General features: G+C 43.3%; 1 protein-coding gene across 4 annotated transcripts in view; it reads left to right on the top strand.

Moving 5' to 3' along the window:
- CACNB4 (calcium voltage-gated channel auxiliary subunit beta 4) overlaps positions 1-19,173 on the top strand; it is a 323,418-nt gene that overhangs the window by 274,264 nt on the left and 29,981 nt on the right. For all 4 annotated transcript variants that reach the window (XM_033946679.1, XM_033946680.1, XM_033946682.1 and 1 more), the window contains 2 exons: positions 7,949-8,044; positions 18,203-18,388. In XM_033946679.1, coding sequence (XP_033802570.1) covers positions 7,949-8,044; positions 18,203-18,388 — 282 coding nt within the window. The remainder of the gene's footprint in view (positions 1-7,948; positions 8,045-18,202; positions 18,389-19,173) is intronic.

A 19,173-nucleotide genomic window follows, 5' to 3' on the forward strand; every position in this document is an offset into this window, starting at 1 on the left:
TTAATTATTCTCTGAGTGAAAAAATAGTTCTTCCTATTGATTTTAAAATTATTTCCCTGTAACTTAATTGAGTGTCCCCTAGTCTTTGTAATTTTTGATGGAGTGAAAAATCGATCCACTTGTACCTGTTCTACTCCACTCAAGATTTTGTAGACTTCAATCATATCTCCCCTCAGCCGTCTCTTTTCCAAGCTGAAGAGGCCTAACCTTTTTTGTCTTTCCTCATACGAGGAGTTCCATCCCCTTTTTCATCTTGGTCGTGCTTCTTTGAACCTTTTCTAGGGCTGCTATATCTTTCTTGAGATAAGGAGACCAAATTGAATGCTATACTGTATCTTGAAATAAGGAGACCAAATTGAATGCTATACTGTACGTGAGGTCGAACATGGAGCGATATAGAGGCATTATAACATTCTTAGTCATGTTAACCATCCCTTTTTTAATAATTCCTAGTATATCTCCCCTCTCCTGCCTTTCCTCCAAAGTATACATATTGAGATCTTTAAGTCTGACCCCATACACCTTGTGATAAAGACCACGCACCATTTTAGTAGCCTTCCTCTGGACCGACTCCATCCTTTTGAAGGTGAGGTCTCCAGAGTTGTACCCAATATTCTAAATGACGTCTCACCAGAGTCTTGTACAGGGACATCAATACCTCCTTTTTCCTACTGGCCAAACCTCTTCCTATGCACCCTGTCGCTGTCTCCTTTTCAACCTGTTTGGCCACCTTAAGACAATCACATACAATCACACCCAGGTATTTGCCTGTCTTCCTCTTTCTGCAATCTTTTGTAGTTTATGAAGGCTAATCTTTTATTCCTTACCTTCTCAGCTACTACTTTCAAGAACCAAAGAGGCCTTCTTTTCCTCTTACTTTTACTTACTTGCCTCATAAAAAGGTTTGTCGCCCTTACAATAACTCTTTTCTGTTTTGCCCACTTAATTTTTACTCCTTAACAACTTTAAACAGTTTAGTGTCATCTACAAATTTTATCACCTCACTCATTGTTTCAATTTCCAGATCATTTATAAATAAATGAAATAGCACTGGTCCCAGTACAGATCCCTGTGACACTCCACTGTTTTACTCTCCTTCGTTGAGAAAAATGACCATTTAATCCAACTCTCTGTTTTCTATCCGATAACCAATTCCTAATCCACAAATGAACTTTGCTACCTATCCCTTGACTCTCTGATTTTCTCAGGAGCCTCTCATGAGGAACTTTGTTAATTACCATGTCATTTAACATACTAAAAACAAGTTACACATGAATTTTAGTTAGGCTTCACTAGATGTCCACGATTAAAGAGTCCCTAACTGCTTCCTCTACTGTGCTTGAGTTCAGAGACTATTCTTGAGTTCAGAGACTGTACTGTTCTCTATCACCTAATCTTGGAAGCTGTTCCATGCATCCACCACCCTTTCTGTAAACATATATATCTTCAGATTACTTCTGGGTCTACCCCTTTTTATCCTCATCTTATGATCCTAATTCCAGAGCTACTGAGAATATCTAAGTCTTCACTAATTTGTTGAATGTCCTGTTTCTTACTTTCTCTAACCACACCTGATTTACACTAGGCACTATAAGGAAATTTTCTTTTATGGACCTCAACACTCTCTGGTACATACACCTCTAACTGATCCTTCGGGTATTTTGGTGTTAGCTCATATATGCCAAAGGACACAAATATAAAAATAGTTAAAAGAAAGCATACAAACATCTGCATTAATTTGATATTCAAGTTAGCAAAGGTGGTTTATCTGCTAAGAATTTCTTAAGCAATGATGAAAGTAGTATATGGATATGATGTTCAAGAGGAAGATAGCATTTGAAATGACCCTTGGAGACCTGGCTCTATGTTTCACCCCACATTTTTGCTGTTTATCATTTTTGAGTTTTCAGTGGGTTTTTTTTGTCTTTTTTGATTTTGTCTATGTTAATGAAGTCAGAGAGGAATGAAATATCTCCAACGAGAAATGCATCTCAGCATGATCTTGTAATCTGTATATAGTCCCTGTATAAAGGCTATGCTTAGTCCATATAATAACATAGAGGGACATTTTTGATAGGACCTCTAAGTCCGACTTTGGATGTTTTGAGAAAAATGTCCAAAAATTGGAAGGAGTAAATATCCATTTCAAACCTGCAAGATGTCTATCTTTATTTTTTTCCAAATAAGGCCCAGCTAGATGTTTTGTTCAGCTGGAAGCCTTATATATACAGTACTAGCTGATGCCCCCGGCGTTGCACGGGTATTTAATTATAGCAATAACACTGTAAATTGATTCAAATAAAGATACTTTATAGTGGTGAATGAAATTATTTTTTTACAGCTTAATAAAAAGTACAATATTCAAATTATAATGTGAAATATTTGACAAAATGAATACAATACAACTAACGCAAAACGTGATTATAAACAACAATTTTAGTTTCACCTCCTGGATCAAGAACATATAAATTATTGGGTGAACCCACCATTGAGCAAGCAACATAGAGTTGTGGGCCGCGAGACCCCCAGAACATATCACCCCAGGTAGTGAGGGATCTGCATACCAAGTTTCGTTAAAATCGGTCAAGCCGTTTTTGAATTACTGTGAGAATGACAGCTTTTTACATATTTTCCATTGACATGAATGGGTGAAATCTGATTTTCTGTTTGTAGCTCCGCCCACGTGTGCAGGTGGGCCGCGAGACCCCCAGAACATATCACCCCAGGTAGTGAGGGATCTGCATACCAAGTTTCGTTCAAATCGGTCAAGCCGTTTTTGAATTACAGTGAGAATGGCAGCTTTTTACATTTTTTCCATTGACATGAATGGGTGAAATCTGATTTTCTGTTTGTAGCTCCGCCCACGTGTGCAGGTAGGCCGCGAGACCCCCAGAACATATCACCCCAGGTAGTGAGGGATCTGCATACCAAGTTTCGTTCAAATCGGTCAAGCCGTTTTTGAATTACTGTGAGAATGGCAGCTTTTTACATTTTTTCCATTGACATGAATGGGTGAAATCTGATTTTCTGTTTGTAGCTCCGCCCACGTGTGCAGGTGGGCCATGAGACCCCCAGAACATATCACCCCAGGTAGTGAGGGATCTGCATACCAAGTTTCGTTCAAATCGGTCAAGCCGTTTTTGAATTACTGTGAGAATGGCAGCTTTTTACATTTTTTCCATTGACATGAATGGGTGAAATCTGATTTTCTGTTTGTAGCTCCGCCCACGTGTGCAGGTGGGCCGCGAGACCCCCAGAACATATCACCCCAGGTAGTGAGGGATCTGCATACCAAGTTTCGTTCAAATCGGTCAAGCCGTTTTTGAATTACTGTGAGAATGGCAGCTTTTTACATTTTTTCCATTGACATGAATGGGTGAAATCTGATTTTATGTTTGTAGCTCCGCCCACGTGTGCAGGTGGGCCGCGAGACCCCCAGAACATATCATCCCAGGTAGTGAGGGATCTGCATACCAAGTTTCGTTCAAATCGGTCAAGCCGTTTTTGCGTGATCGCAGCACATACACACATACATACACACATACATACCTCCGATTTTATATATATATAGATATTTTTTTTTTTAATTGACCCAGCTAGGTATCTTATCTTTGGCCATTATAAAAAAAAAAAAAAAGAAAGATCCAAATTAAAAACGTCCTAAACAATCCATTTGCATGCAGGAGGGGCCCACATTTTTTATGAACTGGCCACACAGACATACCAGCAGAGAAATGGGGCACCCAAGGGGGCACTGCTGTCAACTTCACATTAAGGGTGCCAGATACACATCTCATCATAACCCCCATACATTATATGGTAAGCTCTCCAAAACCTCCCCCAAACCTACTGTGCCCACTTGTCTCCCACCCCAATAGTCCTTATTCCTGCAGGTGTCACCTGTATGGCAGTACAGTGGGTTTTTGGTGGGCTCACACTTTTCACCACAAATATACTAGTTAGGGTGGCATATGGGCCTGGATCTCCTTCATTGCAGTTCACTGCACTGCCCACCAGGCTCTACTAGGACTGGTCATAGTAACTGCAGCTGTCATAAAGACAAATACGAGGTCTGACAATTAAGTTCGTAAACTTGCCTCCTTGCGCTTACATTGGCAGCACTGTACAAACAACTTGGTAAGGTTTCATAATATTGGTCTCACAGTTTTGTTCGTGTCGACATGTGGCGGTGTCTTCCTAAGTGTCGTTCATTATTGTTTCTGCGTGTTTTTATGTGCCGTCGCAAGAATGTCGGAGCTTGAATTAGAGCAATGAACAAACATTATGGGCTCCTTTTACGAAGCCGCACTAGCGGCTTAACGCGTGTAATAGCGCACGCTAATATGCTGGTCACGCTAGCCGCTACCGCCTCCTCTTGACCAGGCGGTAGTTTTTCGGCTAGCGCACACTAAAAATGTGCGTGCGATAAAGCCGCTAAAGCGGCTTCGTAAAAGAAGCCCTAAATTTCTTGTTAAACTTGGCAAGAATGGAAGTGAAATCAGGGACATGTTAGTCCAAATTTAGGGGAATGACACCATGAAGAAAAGGGCAGTATGCAAATGGATTAAACGTTTTCCTGAGGGAAGAGAAAGCGTCACTGATGAAGAAAGATCAGGGCGGGCAGTAACGAGCAGAACTGACTAAAACATTGCAAAGATTTGTTGAATTGTGCATCAAAATTGTTGATTGACTGTGAGAAGCATAGCAGACCAAGTAATCATTGATAAATAAAAAGGAAAATTTTAACTGAAAATCTTGACATGAGAAAGGTGTGTGCAAAAATGGTCCTGAAGGAACTCACTGATGAACAAAAGCAAAGAAGAGTCAAAATTTGCCAAGACCTTTTGGAGATGCAAGACGATGTTTTGGGCCATGTTATCACTGGTGATGAAACATGGGTGTACCAATATGACCCTGAAACAAAGGGCTCCTTTTACTAAGGTGCGCTAGTGTTTTTAGTGCGCGCTAGCCCCGCGCTACACAGAAAATACTTAAGCTTTATGGAGGCGTTAGCTTGTAGCACATGCTAAGCGTGTGCTAAAACCACTAGCACACCTTAGTAAAAGGAGCCCTAAGTATCAAAGTACAAAGTGGAAGTCAGCCAAGTCTCCACAACCAAAAAAAGTTCTGCCGGTCCAAAACAAGAGTCAAAACGATGTTGCTAACCTTTTTTTGATACCAGACTTTTTTTGATACCTTTTTTTGTACCAACTGGACAAACAGATAACCAAGTTTACTATTTGAAAGTGCTGAAAAGGCCGCGTGAAAAAGATGAAAATGACCTGAACTTTTCACCAATAATTCATGGCTCTTGCATCACAACAATGCACCAGCTCACACGGCACTGTCTGTGAGGGAGTTTTTAGCCACCCTCCCTACTCACCTGATGTGGCTCCCAATGACTTTTTCTTTACCTGAAGATAAAGGAAATATTGAAAGAAAGACATTTTGATGACATTCAGGGTAATAACAACAATAGCTCTGATGGGCATTCCAAAAAATGAGTTCCAAAATTACTTTGAAGGTGGACTAGGAACTGGTGTCGGTGCATAGTTTCCCAAGGGGAGTACTTTGAAAGTGACCATAGTGATATTCAGCAATGAGGTATGTAGCACTTTTTCTAGGTTGAGTTCGCAAACTTAATTGTCAGATCTCATATGTACTGTTTCATGCAAATATTTAGGGGGTGAGATGAGGGTTAGTGACCACTGGGGGAGTGTGTTTTGGGACCATATTTTCATCCCTCTAGTCAGTTTAGGTACATTTTTGGCCCTTATTCATTTTAAAAACAGGTCTAGCCCAAAACTTCCAAGTGCTAAGCTTGCCCAAAACACATCTCTAACATGCCCCCTTATAATTTAGATGCACTGGAGACAAAATGACCAGAAAGATGTCTATAAAATCAGTTTCGAAAATGTCCACTTGGACGTTTTGACTAGCAAGATGTCCAAGTGCCAGTTTATGCCATCATTTGGATGTCTATCTTTTTTGAAAATGAGGCTCATAGTAACATAGTAGATGATGGCAGATAAAGACCTGTGTGATCCACCCAATGTGCCCAAAAGTCACATTCAATTTTAAGGCAACGTTAAGCCAATAATTCAGTACTTATTCATTTTACTTGCTAAGTTCCACTATAAGATGTTTTTTCTCTTTACTTAAGACCTGTACTCAGACTATATGAATGTGATTTTAAAAAAAGTGCTTTCTTGCTCCTGATCCATATTGCCATGCACAGAAAACAGCATTACTAGGGAATGAAGGCAAAAAACTAGCAACCAAACACACCATCCACAGCACAGCCTATCAGATTCAAAAGGCCACATCTCACCATGCCTAACTCTCCCAGATCCACTCCTTAAGCATGCATAAACAATATGGGGCTCTTAATAAAAAAAACCAAAACATCTACAAAGTGGCCTAAATGGGTACTTGGACGATCAAAAAGCCTGATTGTCCAAGTATCCATAACCAAAGCTAAGGCTTTTTCCCCTGCCTCTAAATGCATAGAGCGAAAAGAGGCATTTTTAGAAGAGGGAAAAGAGAGGGAGGTGGGCCGACCTAGACATAGGCGTACAGCAGGTATAACCAAAGATTTTGACAGGTTGCCTAGTCGGCACTTATACGTTTTGACTTAGACCAAGTCAAAATAGGTATAAGTGCCAAAAAAGGGGCCGCTGAGCTGAACGCGGCTGCTGCGATCAGCTCAGTGGCCCTGATAACCTGCCCACCGCAACTATCGCGGCAGGAGAGATGCCTCATCTCCCTTGCTGCGATAATGATTCCCTGAAGTGCTGCCAACCGCGGCACTTCGGATCGCTATCGCGGCAGGAGAGATAGCCAATCTCTCCTGCCACGATCCACCCCCCCCCCCCTATTGGATCAGGCAGGAGGGAGCCCAACCCCTCCTGCCCCGATGACCCAAGACCCCACGACACGATCGGGACAGGAAGGAGCCCAGGCCCTCCTGCCCGGCGACCCCCCCCCTCCGTGACACGGTCAGGGAAGGAGGGAGCACAACCACTCCTGCCCGGCAACCTCCCCCTCAACATGATCCGCACAGGAGAGAGCCCAACCCCTCCTGCCCCGGCAAACCCCCTACCCCCCACTCCCACTAAGTTACGGGAAGGAGCTATCCCAGGCCCTCCTGCCCCGATGCAGCTCCCCTCGACCACCCCTTGACCTCCCGATCAGCCCCCCAAACCACCACCCCCACCTGCCGACCCACGACACTCCCCGCCAACCCCGCAACAGCTCACCCCCACCCCCGACACCCCCTCTTTACCTTACAAAAGTTGGATGGACGGACGGGTCCCAAGCCCGTCCGTCCAGCAGACCCACCATCCGCAGAATGGCGGGCCTAAGGGCCTGATTGGCCCAGGCAGCTCAAGCCTCGCCCACAGGAGGGGTTGGGCTCCCTCCTGCCCTGATCTTGTTGGGCGGATGCGGGGCTGATTCGGGGCAGGAGGGCCTGGCCTCCCTCCTGCCAATATTGGATTAGGTGGGTGCAGGGCTGCGTCGGGGCAGGAGGGGTTGGGCTCCCTCCTGCCTGCATCGGTTCGGTGGGGGGAGGTATGATGGATCGTGGCAGGAGAGATTGGCTGTGATAAGCATTTTATAAATAGAAAATGGAAATAAGGTAATCTTTTTATTGGACTAATTTTGATACATTTTTTATTAACTTTTGGAGACCAAAATCCCCTTCCTCAGTCAGTGACAAAACAAGGGATGGGTGGGGAGTTACTAAAAATATTTTTTTAATATATATGGATGAGGGAAGTTAAAAAATGATTGGCCCCGGGTGTTACATACCCTAGGTATGCCGCTGCTACCCTTTAGACTTTAACAACTCCAAGCCATATAGATATGTAAAGGAAATTGGAAATATTTTAGATTGCTGAACTGTTTGAATAAAACAGCTGACTGCACAGTATGCTTTCTTTTCCAGGTATTGCAGCGGCTGATCAAATCCAGAGGAAAATCACAAAGCAAACACTTAAATGTTCAGTTGGTAGCGGCTGATAAACTAGCCCAGTGCCCACCAGTAAGTACAAACCCTTATGTCTTTCAGCTGAATTAGCTTCCATGATTTTCTTTGTCATTTATTAACATTTACTAGAATGAGTGAATGCTAGGTAAATAAGCAGCTAGTGTACATTGTAGAATGGTTGCAGAAGTCTGGTAGGAGAGTGTGGCGTAGTGGTTAAAGTTATATCCTCAGCACCCTGAGGTTGGGGGTTCAAACACTGTGCTGCTCTCTGTGACCCTTGGCAAGTCACTTAATCCTCCACTGTCCCAGGTACATTTGATAGATTGTGAACCTGCTGAGGCAGAGGGAAAATGCTTGAAGTACCTGCATATATACTTACCCCTCCTTTTACAAAACAGTAGCAGGGTTTATGGCGCTACAGTTTTGCAAAAGGAGGGGTAAGTGTGGTTTTAAAATTGCAAAAAGGCAGTATAGAAGTCCCGTTCCCCTTACCTTTCCCCTTTTTGCCATTGTCTTCCACGTCTGAAAGAACAGAACGTTGGACCAGAAACACTTCATAAAACATTGGACATAATCTAGTCAGAGCTGTTTCCAAGTACATCCAAAGGCTTAAAAAAAAAAAAAAAAAAAAAAGTGTTCATCTTATTGTACTGAGATGTGCACAAAATATGAATCCAGTTAAAGGGTCTCTTCTCTGTCATGTTCCTTACAGTCATGAAAATGTTTACAGAAAAAAACACAAGCAATGCAAAAGATACGCTAGGAAGCCCATTTTGCCTGTTGTTCCTTTGTTAGTAGTTTCTCACAAATGAATTTATTTGGGTCGTGATAGGTTCCCTGCTGTCTTTGAAACTGTGTCTATTCTTCGGTAACCCATCCTGAGCTTTCTGGGAGGACGTGATGTAAATCAAAATAAATAATAGGGAGGGGTTTTTTTTGCCTTCATTCACTAGTAATGGTGTGTTCTGTGTGTGAAAAAAGCAAAGACACTGTGGAGAAGATGATCAAGATGCTGGTTTTATTAAAAGTTCAGTCCAATAATCCACGAAAAGAAATATCTAGGACCCAAATCGTTGGGGACTATGGACCCAACACAGTCCGTGTTTCGACAATACTGTCTTCCTCAGGGGTCCCTAAAGGTCCTGGCACAGAAACTCGTGGATCAGGGGCTAAAAGCGACTCTTGGCAAAACTCTGTGCGGTTGAGAAGTCCTCAATAGCGGGAGAATATGGCAATATGGATTAGGAGGAAGAAAACACTTTTTTAAAATCCACATTCATATAGTCTGACAGGATCCCTTCAATTGTTACCTGACCTACAGAAATTTAAAAAGTTTTAAAAACAACTTTATTTATAGAGAGAGGCCTTTAGTTAAATGACTCGCTGATGAATTTTATGACTGTAATATATTGTGTGTGTGTGTGTATATATATATATATATATATATATATATATATATATATATACTAGCTGATGCCCCGGCGTTGCATGGGTATTTAATTATAGCAATAACACTGTAAATGGATTCAAATAAAGATACTTTATAATGATGAATGAAAGTATTTTTTTACAGCTTAATAAAAAGTACAATATTCAAATTATAAAGTGAAATATTTGACAAAATGAATACAATACAACTAACGCAAAACGTGATTATAAACAACAATTTTAGTTTCACCTTCTGGAGCAAGAACATATAAATTCTTGGGTGAACCCACCCTTGAGCAAGCAAAATAGAGTTGTGGGCCGTGAGACCCCCAGAACATATCACCCCAGGTAGTGAGGGATCTGCATACCAAGTTTCGTCCAAATCGGTCAAGCCGTTTTTGAATTACAGTGAGAATGGCAGCTTTTTACATATTTTTCCATTGACATGAATGGGTGAAATCTGATTTTCTGTTTGTAGCTCCGCCCACGTGTGCAGGTGGGCCGCGAGACCCCCAGAACATATCACCCCAGGTAGTGAGGGATCTGCATACCAAGTTTTGTTCAAATCGGTCAAGCTGTTTTTGAATTACTGTGAGAATGGCAGCTTTTTACATTTTTTCCATTGACATGAATGGGTGAAATCTGATTTTCTGTTTGTAGCTCCGCCCATGTGTGCAGGTGGGCTACGAGACCCCCAGAACATATCAGCCCAGGTAGTGAGGGATCTGCATACAAAGTTTCGGTTCAAATCGGTCAAGCCGTTTTTGAATTACAGTGAGAATGGCAGCTTTTTACATTTTTTCCATTTTCTGTTTGTAGCTCCGCCCACATGTGCAGGTGGGCCGCGAGACCCCCAGAACATATCACCCCAGGTAGTGAGGGATCTGCATACCAAGTTTCGTTCAAATCGGTCAAGCCGTTTTTGAATTACTGTGAGAATGGCAGCTTTTTACATTTTTTCCATTGACATGAATGGGTGAAATCTGATTTTCTGTTTGTAGCTACGCCCACGTGTGCAGGTGGGCCGCGAGACCCCCGAACACATCACCCCAGGTAGTGAGGGATCTGCATACCAAGTTTCGTTCAAATCGGTCAAGCCGTTTTTGAATTACTGTGAGAATGGCAGCTTTTTACATTTTTTCCATTGACATGAATGGGTGAAATCTGATTTTCTGTTTGTATCTCCGCCCACATGTGCAGGTGGGCCGCGAGACCCCCAGAACATATCACCCCAGGTAGTGAGGGATCTGCATACCAAGTTTCCTTCAAATCGGTCAAGCCGTTTTTGAATTACTGTGAGAATGGCAGCTTTTTACATTTTTTCCATTGACATGAATGGGTGAAATCTGATTTTCTGTTTGTAGCTCCGCTCACGTGTGCAGGTGGGCCGCGAGACCCCCAGAATATATCACCCCAGGTAGTGAGGGATCTGCATACCAAGTTTCGTTCAAATCGGTCGAGCCGTTTTTGAATTACAGTGAGAATGGCAGCTTTTTACATTTTTTCCATTGACATGAATGGGTGAAATCTGATTTTCTGCTTGTAGCTCCGCCCACGTGTGCAGGTGGGCCGCGAGACCCCCAGAACATATCATCCCAGGTAGTGAGGGATCTGCATACCAAGTTTCGTTCAAATCGGTCAAGCCGTTTTTGCGTGATCGCGGCACATACACACATACACACACACATACACACATATATACAGTACCTCCGATTTTATATATATAGATATATACTAGTCTTTAAGCCCGTTACATTAACGGGTGCTAGAGTAGATGTCTGGCTGTCTGGGTATTTTTTTTCTTTGTCTCTCTCTCCTTGCATGCTGCCTGTCTGTCATTTTTTCTGTCTGTGAATCTCCCTGTGCCTCCTTCCTATTTCCTTAGTGCCCCTTCCTATGTCCATAGTGCCCCCAGTGCCCCTTTCTATGTCCTTAGTAGCCCCTGAGCCTCCTTCCTCCCCCCCCTCCGATGCCAGCCTGCCTGCCTCCCATCCCCCTGAGCAGCATATTTACATGGAAACCACCCCCCCATGCCATCCTGCGTGCCTGCCTTCCATTGAAACCCCCACCCCCCCTCCAATGCCAGCCTGCCTGCCTCCCATCCCCCTTCCACCGAAATCCCCCTTGATGCCAGTCTGCCTGCCTGCCTCCCATCCACCTGAGCAGCATGTTTCCATGGAACCCCCCCTCCCCCGATGCCATCCTGCCTATCTGCCTTCCATTGAACCCCCCCACCCCCCCCCTTCGATGCCAGCTTGTCTGCCTCCCATTCCCCTTCCACTGAAACCCCCCCACCCCCAATGCCTGCCTGCCTCCCATCCCCCTGAGCAGCATGTTTTCATTGAACCCCCCCATGCCATCCTGCCTTCCATTGAACCCCCCCACCCCTCCTCCGATGCCAGCCTGCCTGCCTCCCATTCCCTTTCCACTGAACCCCCCTCCCGATGCCTGCATGCCTGCCTGCCTCCCATCTCCCTGAGCAGCATGTTTTTAACCCCCCCCCTGCGCAGACCCTAGGAACACCACTAACATGCCGCGACTCCCCCTTCCTCCCGACCTTAGGCACACCACTAACACGCCGCGACTCCCCCTCCTCCCCCGCCGACCTTACCCGGCACAACAGAAACCCCCGTTGACCCTCCCACCACTACACGGCTGACAAACTCGGCAGCTGCAGCAGCGTCCCAGGCACACTGAACGCTGCTTCGGGTCTTCTACTGGCCTAATTTCCTCTGCCACATCCCTGATAACGTCATCAGGGAAGCGGCAGAAGAAATTAGGCCAGTAGAAGACCCGAAGCAGCGTTTAGTGTGCCTGGGACGCTGCTGCTCCTGCCGGGTTTGTAAGCCGTGTAGCGGTGGGAGGGTCAACAGGGATTTCAGTTGTGCTGGGTAGGGTCGTTGGGGGGGGGGAGGAAGGGAGTCGCGGCGTGTTAGTGGTATAACCTAGGGTCGGTGGCGGGAGAGGGAAGTCACAGCTGTTACCTGGCTGAAAACACGTCCGTTGTCTTTCTGCCTCTGCTGGCGGGGACCGCCGGGGCCTGGGTGCGGCAGGGAAGGGGGGTCTTACTCTTGTCTGGCCGGGGCCGAATCCCAGGCCTGCTTTCCTTCCCCTAAGTCCGGCCCCTCACTCCGCGCCATCTAGCGCATGCGCACTTGTGCCGCCGCGACAGATCAGGGAACACGCGGTGCGAGTGCGCATGCGCACTTAACATTTTATTATTATAGATATATATATATATATACTAGCTGATGCCCCGGCGTTGCACGGGTATTTAATTATAGCAATAACACTGTAAATGGATTCAAATAAAGATACTTTATAGTGGTGAATGAAATTATTTTTTAACAGCTTTATAAAAAGCACAATATTCAAATTATAATGTGAAATATTTGACAAAATGAATACAATACAACTAACACAAAACTTGATTATAAACAACATTTTTAGTTTCACCTCCAGGAGCAAGAACATATATATTCATGGGTGAACCCACCCTTGAGCAAGCAACATAGAGTTGTCCATGGGAAAAACAGGGGGATCTTAAATCCACTCCACAGTATGTAATAGTCTGTCCCTGTGATTTGTTGATTGTGATAGAGAATGCAAGTCTCACTGGAATTTGCAATCTCTTAAACTGAAAAGGAAGATCTGTTGGAATAAGTGGCATCCAAGTTTCAGTATTGATTTAAACAACTCAATATGTGGAAACTCAGGTTGAAAAGAAACTCCATGCAGTTTTTTCCCGGTTCAGAATGGAACCTGTGTTCCTAGTTCAGCATATGTGAGTACTCATGTAATGTAATAACATTATGAACTGGGGTGCATGAAGGAAACAGTTACAAACACAGTTAGAACATACAAACTCTATATGTATGGTGTCCGTGGTAGAATAGAAACGATGTCCCTAGTGGTTATAGTGTCATTGAAAGTGTTTTATAGTTGGAATTACTGTGAGAATGGCAGCTTTTTACATCCTTTCCATTGAAATGAATGGGTGAAATCTGATTTTCTGTTTGTAGCTCCGCCCACGTGTGCAGGTGGGCCGCGAGACCCCCAGAACATATCACCCCAGGTAGTTGGAATTACTGTGAGAATGGCAGCTTTTTACATTTTTTCCATTGACATGAATGGGTGAAATCTGATTTTCTGTTTGTAGCTCCGCCTATGTGTGCAGGTGGGCCGTGAGACCCCCAGAACATATCACCCCAGGTAGTGAGGGATCTGCATACCAAGTTTCGTTCAAATCGGTCAAGCCGTTTTTGCGTGATCGCGGCACATACACACACACACACACATACATACACACATACATACCTCCGATTTTATATATATATAGATTTATATTTTATGTTATTTGACAGTTATGTATGTATCTTTGTGAACTGCTTAGGTGTAAGCAGGTTAAAAGAATTTTTAAATAAATATATATATTATTTTGAAAAGTGTAATTCTTATGGTCTTGGATAGCATTCACTAATCTTTTATTTTTAGGCTGATTTAAACATAGCTTCAGTTAGTAGTGACTGGAAATCTTTAACAACCGAGTTCTTTAACTGGTAGCTGCAGTAAAGAGACAAAAGAGCATCTCATTCCTAGAATATGTCCATAAGAACTGCTGCTGCTGGGTCAGACCAGTGGTCCATAGTGCCCAGCAGTCGGCTCACGTGGCGGCCCTCTGGTCAAAGACCAGCGCCCTGAGACTAGCCCTAACTGAGTACGTTCCAGTTCAGCAGGAACTTGTGTAACTTTGTCTTGAATCCCTGGAGGGTGTTTTCCCCTAAGACAGACTCCGGAAAAGCGTTCCAGTTTTCTACCACTCTCTGGGTGAAGAAGAACTTCCTTACGTTCGTACAGAATCTATCCCCTTTCAGCTTTAGAGTGCCCTCTCGTTTTCCCTACCTTGGAGAGGGTGAACAACCTGTCCTTATCTACTAAGTCTATACCCTTCAGTACCTTGAATGTTTCGATCATGTCCCCTCTCAATCTCCTCTGTTCAAGGGAGAAAAGTCCCAGTTTCTCTAATCTTTCACTGTACGGCAACTCCTCCAGCTCCTTAACCATCTTAGTTGCTCTTCTCTGGACCCATACATACCCACATAAAAGCTGAAACACTGTAATGGAGCATCTGAGCCAAAATAAATATCATCATTAGGAATGTGCATTGGTTAGCGTATATTTGGGGCTCCTTTTATCAAGCAGTAGTAGAGCCTTTTATCACAGACCGGCGAGGTAAATGCTCTGACGCTCATAAGAATTGACTGAGCGTTGGAACATTTACCTCACCAGGCCGAGCATTTACCTCGCCGGCTTGATAAAAGGAGCCCTTGGTTTGTTAAGGGAGAATTCATGAAGGGGCGCTAACCAATGTAGCACACGCTAACCATTAGCACCTGCTAAATTGGTTAGTGCCCCATGATGAATTCCCCTCTTACCCCCTCTTCTACAAAACTGCGCTAGTGGTTTTTAGCACAGAGAGCCGTGCTGAATGGCCCACACTCGTCCCAATGCTCATTGAGTTCCTATGAGTGTCGGGAGCAGCGTGGGCCATTCAGTGCGGTTCCCCGCGCTAGAAACTGCTAGCGTGGTTTCGTAGAAAAGGGGATTAGTGTGCTTTAAAAAAATTAGTGAATGCTAAATTGATTTAGGGGGAATTCCTCAATGTGTGCTACTTTAAGATGTGTTATTTTACCAAAAGTCATCCTAATAATAATAAATTTATTTTTATATACCGCCATACCCGGAGTTCTAGGCGGTTCACAACAATAGGATCAGATACAAACAGTACAAGCTATTTAAAAAGACAGCAATTGAAAGCAGCTAAGGAAAGAAATACATAAATTGTAAAATGCATGTAGTATAAAAAAATGCAGAGAATTTTACATAGCAAGATAAAAATAGAAAAAAGTATTAAGGCCCTAGCCTATTAAATAATTGAGTTTTTATCTGTTTTCTAAAATCCAGGTAGGATGAGGCTTCTAATTTAGCTGCCTGAAAAGCAAAGATTCTTTCACAAAACCTTTTATACTGGCAAAATGTAACTGAGGGATAGGCGAACAGATGTAATCTTCGAGAGCTCTTTGTATAATTCAAATTAAAATGAGAGTTTAGGTAACTCGGAAGCATACCGAATGTTATTTTATAACAGAAGTAAGAAAACTTAAACAGAATTCTGGATTCAAATGGCAGCCAATGAAGCTTTTCATAGGAAGTGGTGATATGTTCCCATTTTTTTAGGCTGTAAATAAGGCGGACAGCCGTGTTCTGGACCACCCTTAATTTTCTAATAATTTTCTTGGGAGCGCCTACATAAGTAATATTGCAATAGTCAAGAATACTCAGGATAGAGATTGGACTAGTAGACGAAAGGAAACTTCGTCAAAATATTTTTTAATAGTACGGAGTTTCCAGAGCACTGAAACACTTTTCTTACACACTAAATCAGAATGCTTTTCTAATGTAAGATGTTTGTCCAACGTTACTCCTAGTATTTTTAGAAATTGTTCAATATTATAATTCAACCCATTTACATGAATTTAGCACAGGAACTCATTTTATCTAATGAAAGCTTGTGCTAAAATAGCACAATTTATAATAAAATAACCCATTTTAAGAGTAGCACACATTGATGAATCTCCCCCCTCAATGCATGTAACATGAATTATTGTATGATAAATTGATTAGAGCACATTAAAAATATTTAAATACCTGTAAAAAACTGATAAAGCTTCTAAAAATTGGAGGAGGAGCCCAAATGACCTGAAAACAAATCCCTACCTACTATATATTATAATCATATGTAACCCTTGGTTATCTGATGAGCATCAAGATAGGTCACTGTAAAGCTATTTGGACTGGTGTTTGAAGGTCAGGGCTGGGAGTAGCAAAAGCTGGGAGGCTACTGGCACTATAATTTCCATACTTTGGTGCAAATTCTATAAATGGTGTCCCGATTGTAGCTGGCGGTAGGCATCCTACTGCTGTCTAACCAGACAATCTGGATGCACATTTTTAAAAAGGAAACACCCTGAGGCAGTCTGCCTACATTGTAGGCGTCTTCGTGAGCCTAGGGAGGTGCATAGGGCCGCCTAAGCTCACCCAAGGCTAGATGTGGGCGTGATTTTACCAAGAAGTGGCCTTAGGCAAGCTTAGGCTGCCCTAGGCGTCTCCCTAGGGCCGTGATAGATGCCTGCAGTGTAGGCCAGCAGGCCCAGTTCCTCCTGCTGGAAACAAACCCCTCCAAAGATCATCGGCATGAGAGATGCCCAGTCTCTCCTGTTGGAACCCCCTCAACCCCCTGAGACATTCCCCCCGAGCCCACCCGACTCCACAAATTCCTTTTTTAGTTGGCTGGCCAGAAGGATGCTTCCTCCCTCCTGCTGGCAGGCCCGCCTCCACTGAATGGCGGTCCTTCCCCTTCCTGGTGCATCATGGGATGCACTGGGGAGGGGCCTAAGGTCCTGATTGGCCCAGGTACTTAAGGCCCTTCTCATAGGAGGGGTCTTAGGCATCTGGGCCAATCGGAATCTTTGGCTTCTTTCCCAGTGCATGGGAGTGACCTAAGGGATCTGGCCAATCGGAATCCTAGGCCACTGCCAGTGCCGAGGAAGGCAGCCTGTCAATCTTCAGTTAGGCATCGTTGATATAATCGCACCCAGTAGTGTTTTAAATGGACTTAGGCACCAATAGGCCTTAAGCCTTAAGCACCCCCTATTTATGCCAGGGTTTTCTTGACCTAAATTTATTTATTTAAAATTTCTAACCTGTTTAACCCTAAGCAGTTTACAACATACATAAATAATCATCATCATATTACAAACACAGATATACAAATTAATTTGAAATACCCTCCAGGGATTCAAGACAAAGTTAGACAAGTTCCTGCTGAACCAGAATGTATGCAGGTAGGGCTAGTCTCAGTTAGGGCGCTGGTCTTTGACCAAGGGCTGCTGTGTGAGCGGACTGCTGGGCACGATGGACCACTGGTCTGACCCAACAGCGACAATTCTTATATTCAATTAGTAAAAGCCTCCACAAACAAGGTTGTTTTCAATACTTTCTTAAATTTCTGAATACCAGAAAGCAACCTCTGCGATCCTGTCAGATTATTCCATAGTAATACACCTGCCACTGAAATCATAGATGCTGTCAAATTAGCATAATGTACTTTTGATACATTTTAGACACCTACACAGAACATATACCCAAGATCTGCCCACAATCCACTCTTAACCGTGACACATTTATGATAGGTGCCTACCACCCAATTAATTTTAATTTAAGCTAATTATCAAACCACTTAAGGTTGTTATTGGCACCATTTAAACCTATTAAATAATTAACCCCCTCCGTTTATAAAACCATGGTAGTGGCTGCCGAACGGCAAACGCTTTGACGCCCCTTAAATCCCTGTGAGAGTCAGAGAAATTATCACAGCAGCAGCCGCCACTGTGGCTTTGTCAAAGGAGCCTTAAGTTAGGCACCTAGATCAGGTAGGCCTTGATGCAGATAAATGATTTATTCTATGAGCCTATGATATGTACTTAACGGTTCTCCGAAGAAGTTTTTAAAACAGTGTAATCTACTTCTTATCGATCAGTTCTTCATGTTGTATTATTGTTTCTGTCTATTGTATCTCCCCACTAAATTTGGATTAAACTTTTCATTTCAAGATGTATTTCTTTACACATCTCTCTTTTTCTGGGGTATTAGAAGTACCACTGACTTTCTTAGATGCTTTTCTATCTTGCAATGATGAAGCATTTGCCTTTTTTTTGTGAACAGGAAATGTTTGATGTAATTTTGGATGAGAACCAGCTAGAGGATGCTTGCGAACATTTGGCAGAGTACCTTGAGGCTTACTGGCGTGCCACACATACTACCAGCACTACCCCTATGACTCCCCTTCTCGGCAGAAACTTGGGTTCTACTGCACTTTCCCCTTACCCTACTGCAATCTCTGGATTACAGGTATAAAGTGATTTCATAGCTCCATTTAGCTTTACAAGGCCTTTCTGAATTACAGGTATGCACATACATTATACACTTCTCCCTCCGTATTCGCTTTGATAGGGGGATTAACAGAACCGCAAATACAGAAAAACTGTGAATAACTTTTTCATATGTTATTTGCGGTTTTCTATTAAAAACTATCGTGAACATGGTGAAACCACAAATAACATGGCGGGAGACCTGGCCTGTTCCTGAAGGAGAGGCAAAACACGGTGAAGAAAGTGCTGGGAATCAGCAATTTTATCTGCAAACGCTTGGAATCAGCGATTTCTCTATGCAAGCTGATGCAATTTGGGGGAGGAGTCAGCAAGCTAAAAACCACGAATAATCGAAACTATGATTGCTGAAACAGCAAATACGGAGGGAGAAGTGTATAGTACTTCTAGTTAAGCTACAAGCCAATGATCAATAAGAGTTACACTTATGGGGAAATTCATGAAGGGGAGCTGACTCGTTAGTGCATACTTAAGGATTTAGTGCGCGCTAAATGCTAAGATGGCCATTATGGCCCTGTTTTATCAATCCACGTTAGGGTTTCTTATCACCGGCTGCTGCAGAAAATGTTCCGATACTCATAGAATTCCTATGATTATCGGAGCTTTTACCACAGCAGCTGGTGATAAAAAAACCCTAACGCGAATTGATAAAATGTGGCCTATATTCCTATGGGCACTTGCTAATCGTTAGCGCACACTAATGGAGTTAGTGCCCCTTGATGAATTACCCCCTTAGTAGATTCCACA

Source organism: Geotrypetes seraphini, chromosome 5 (assembly GCF_902459505.1).
Source record: "Geotrypetes seraphini chromosome 5, aGeoSer1.1, whole genome shotgun sequence".
NCBI classification, from domain to species: domain Eukaryota; kingdom Metazoa; phylum Chordata; class Amphibia; order Gymnophiona; family Dermophiidae; genus Geotrypetes; species Geotrypetes seraphini.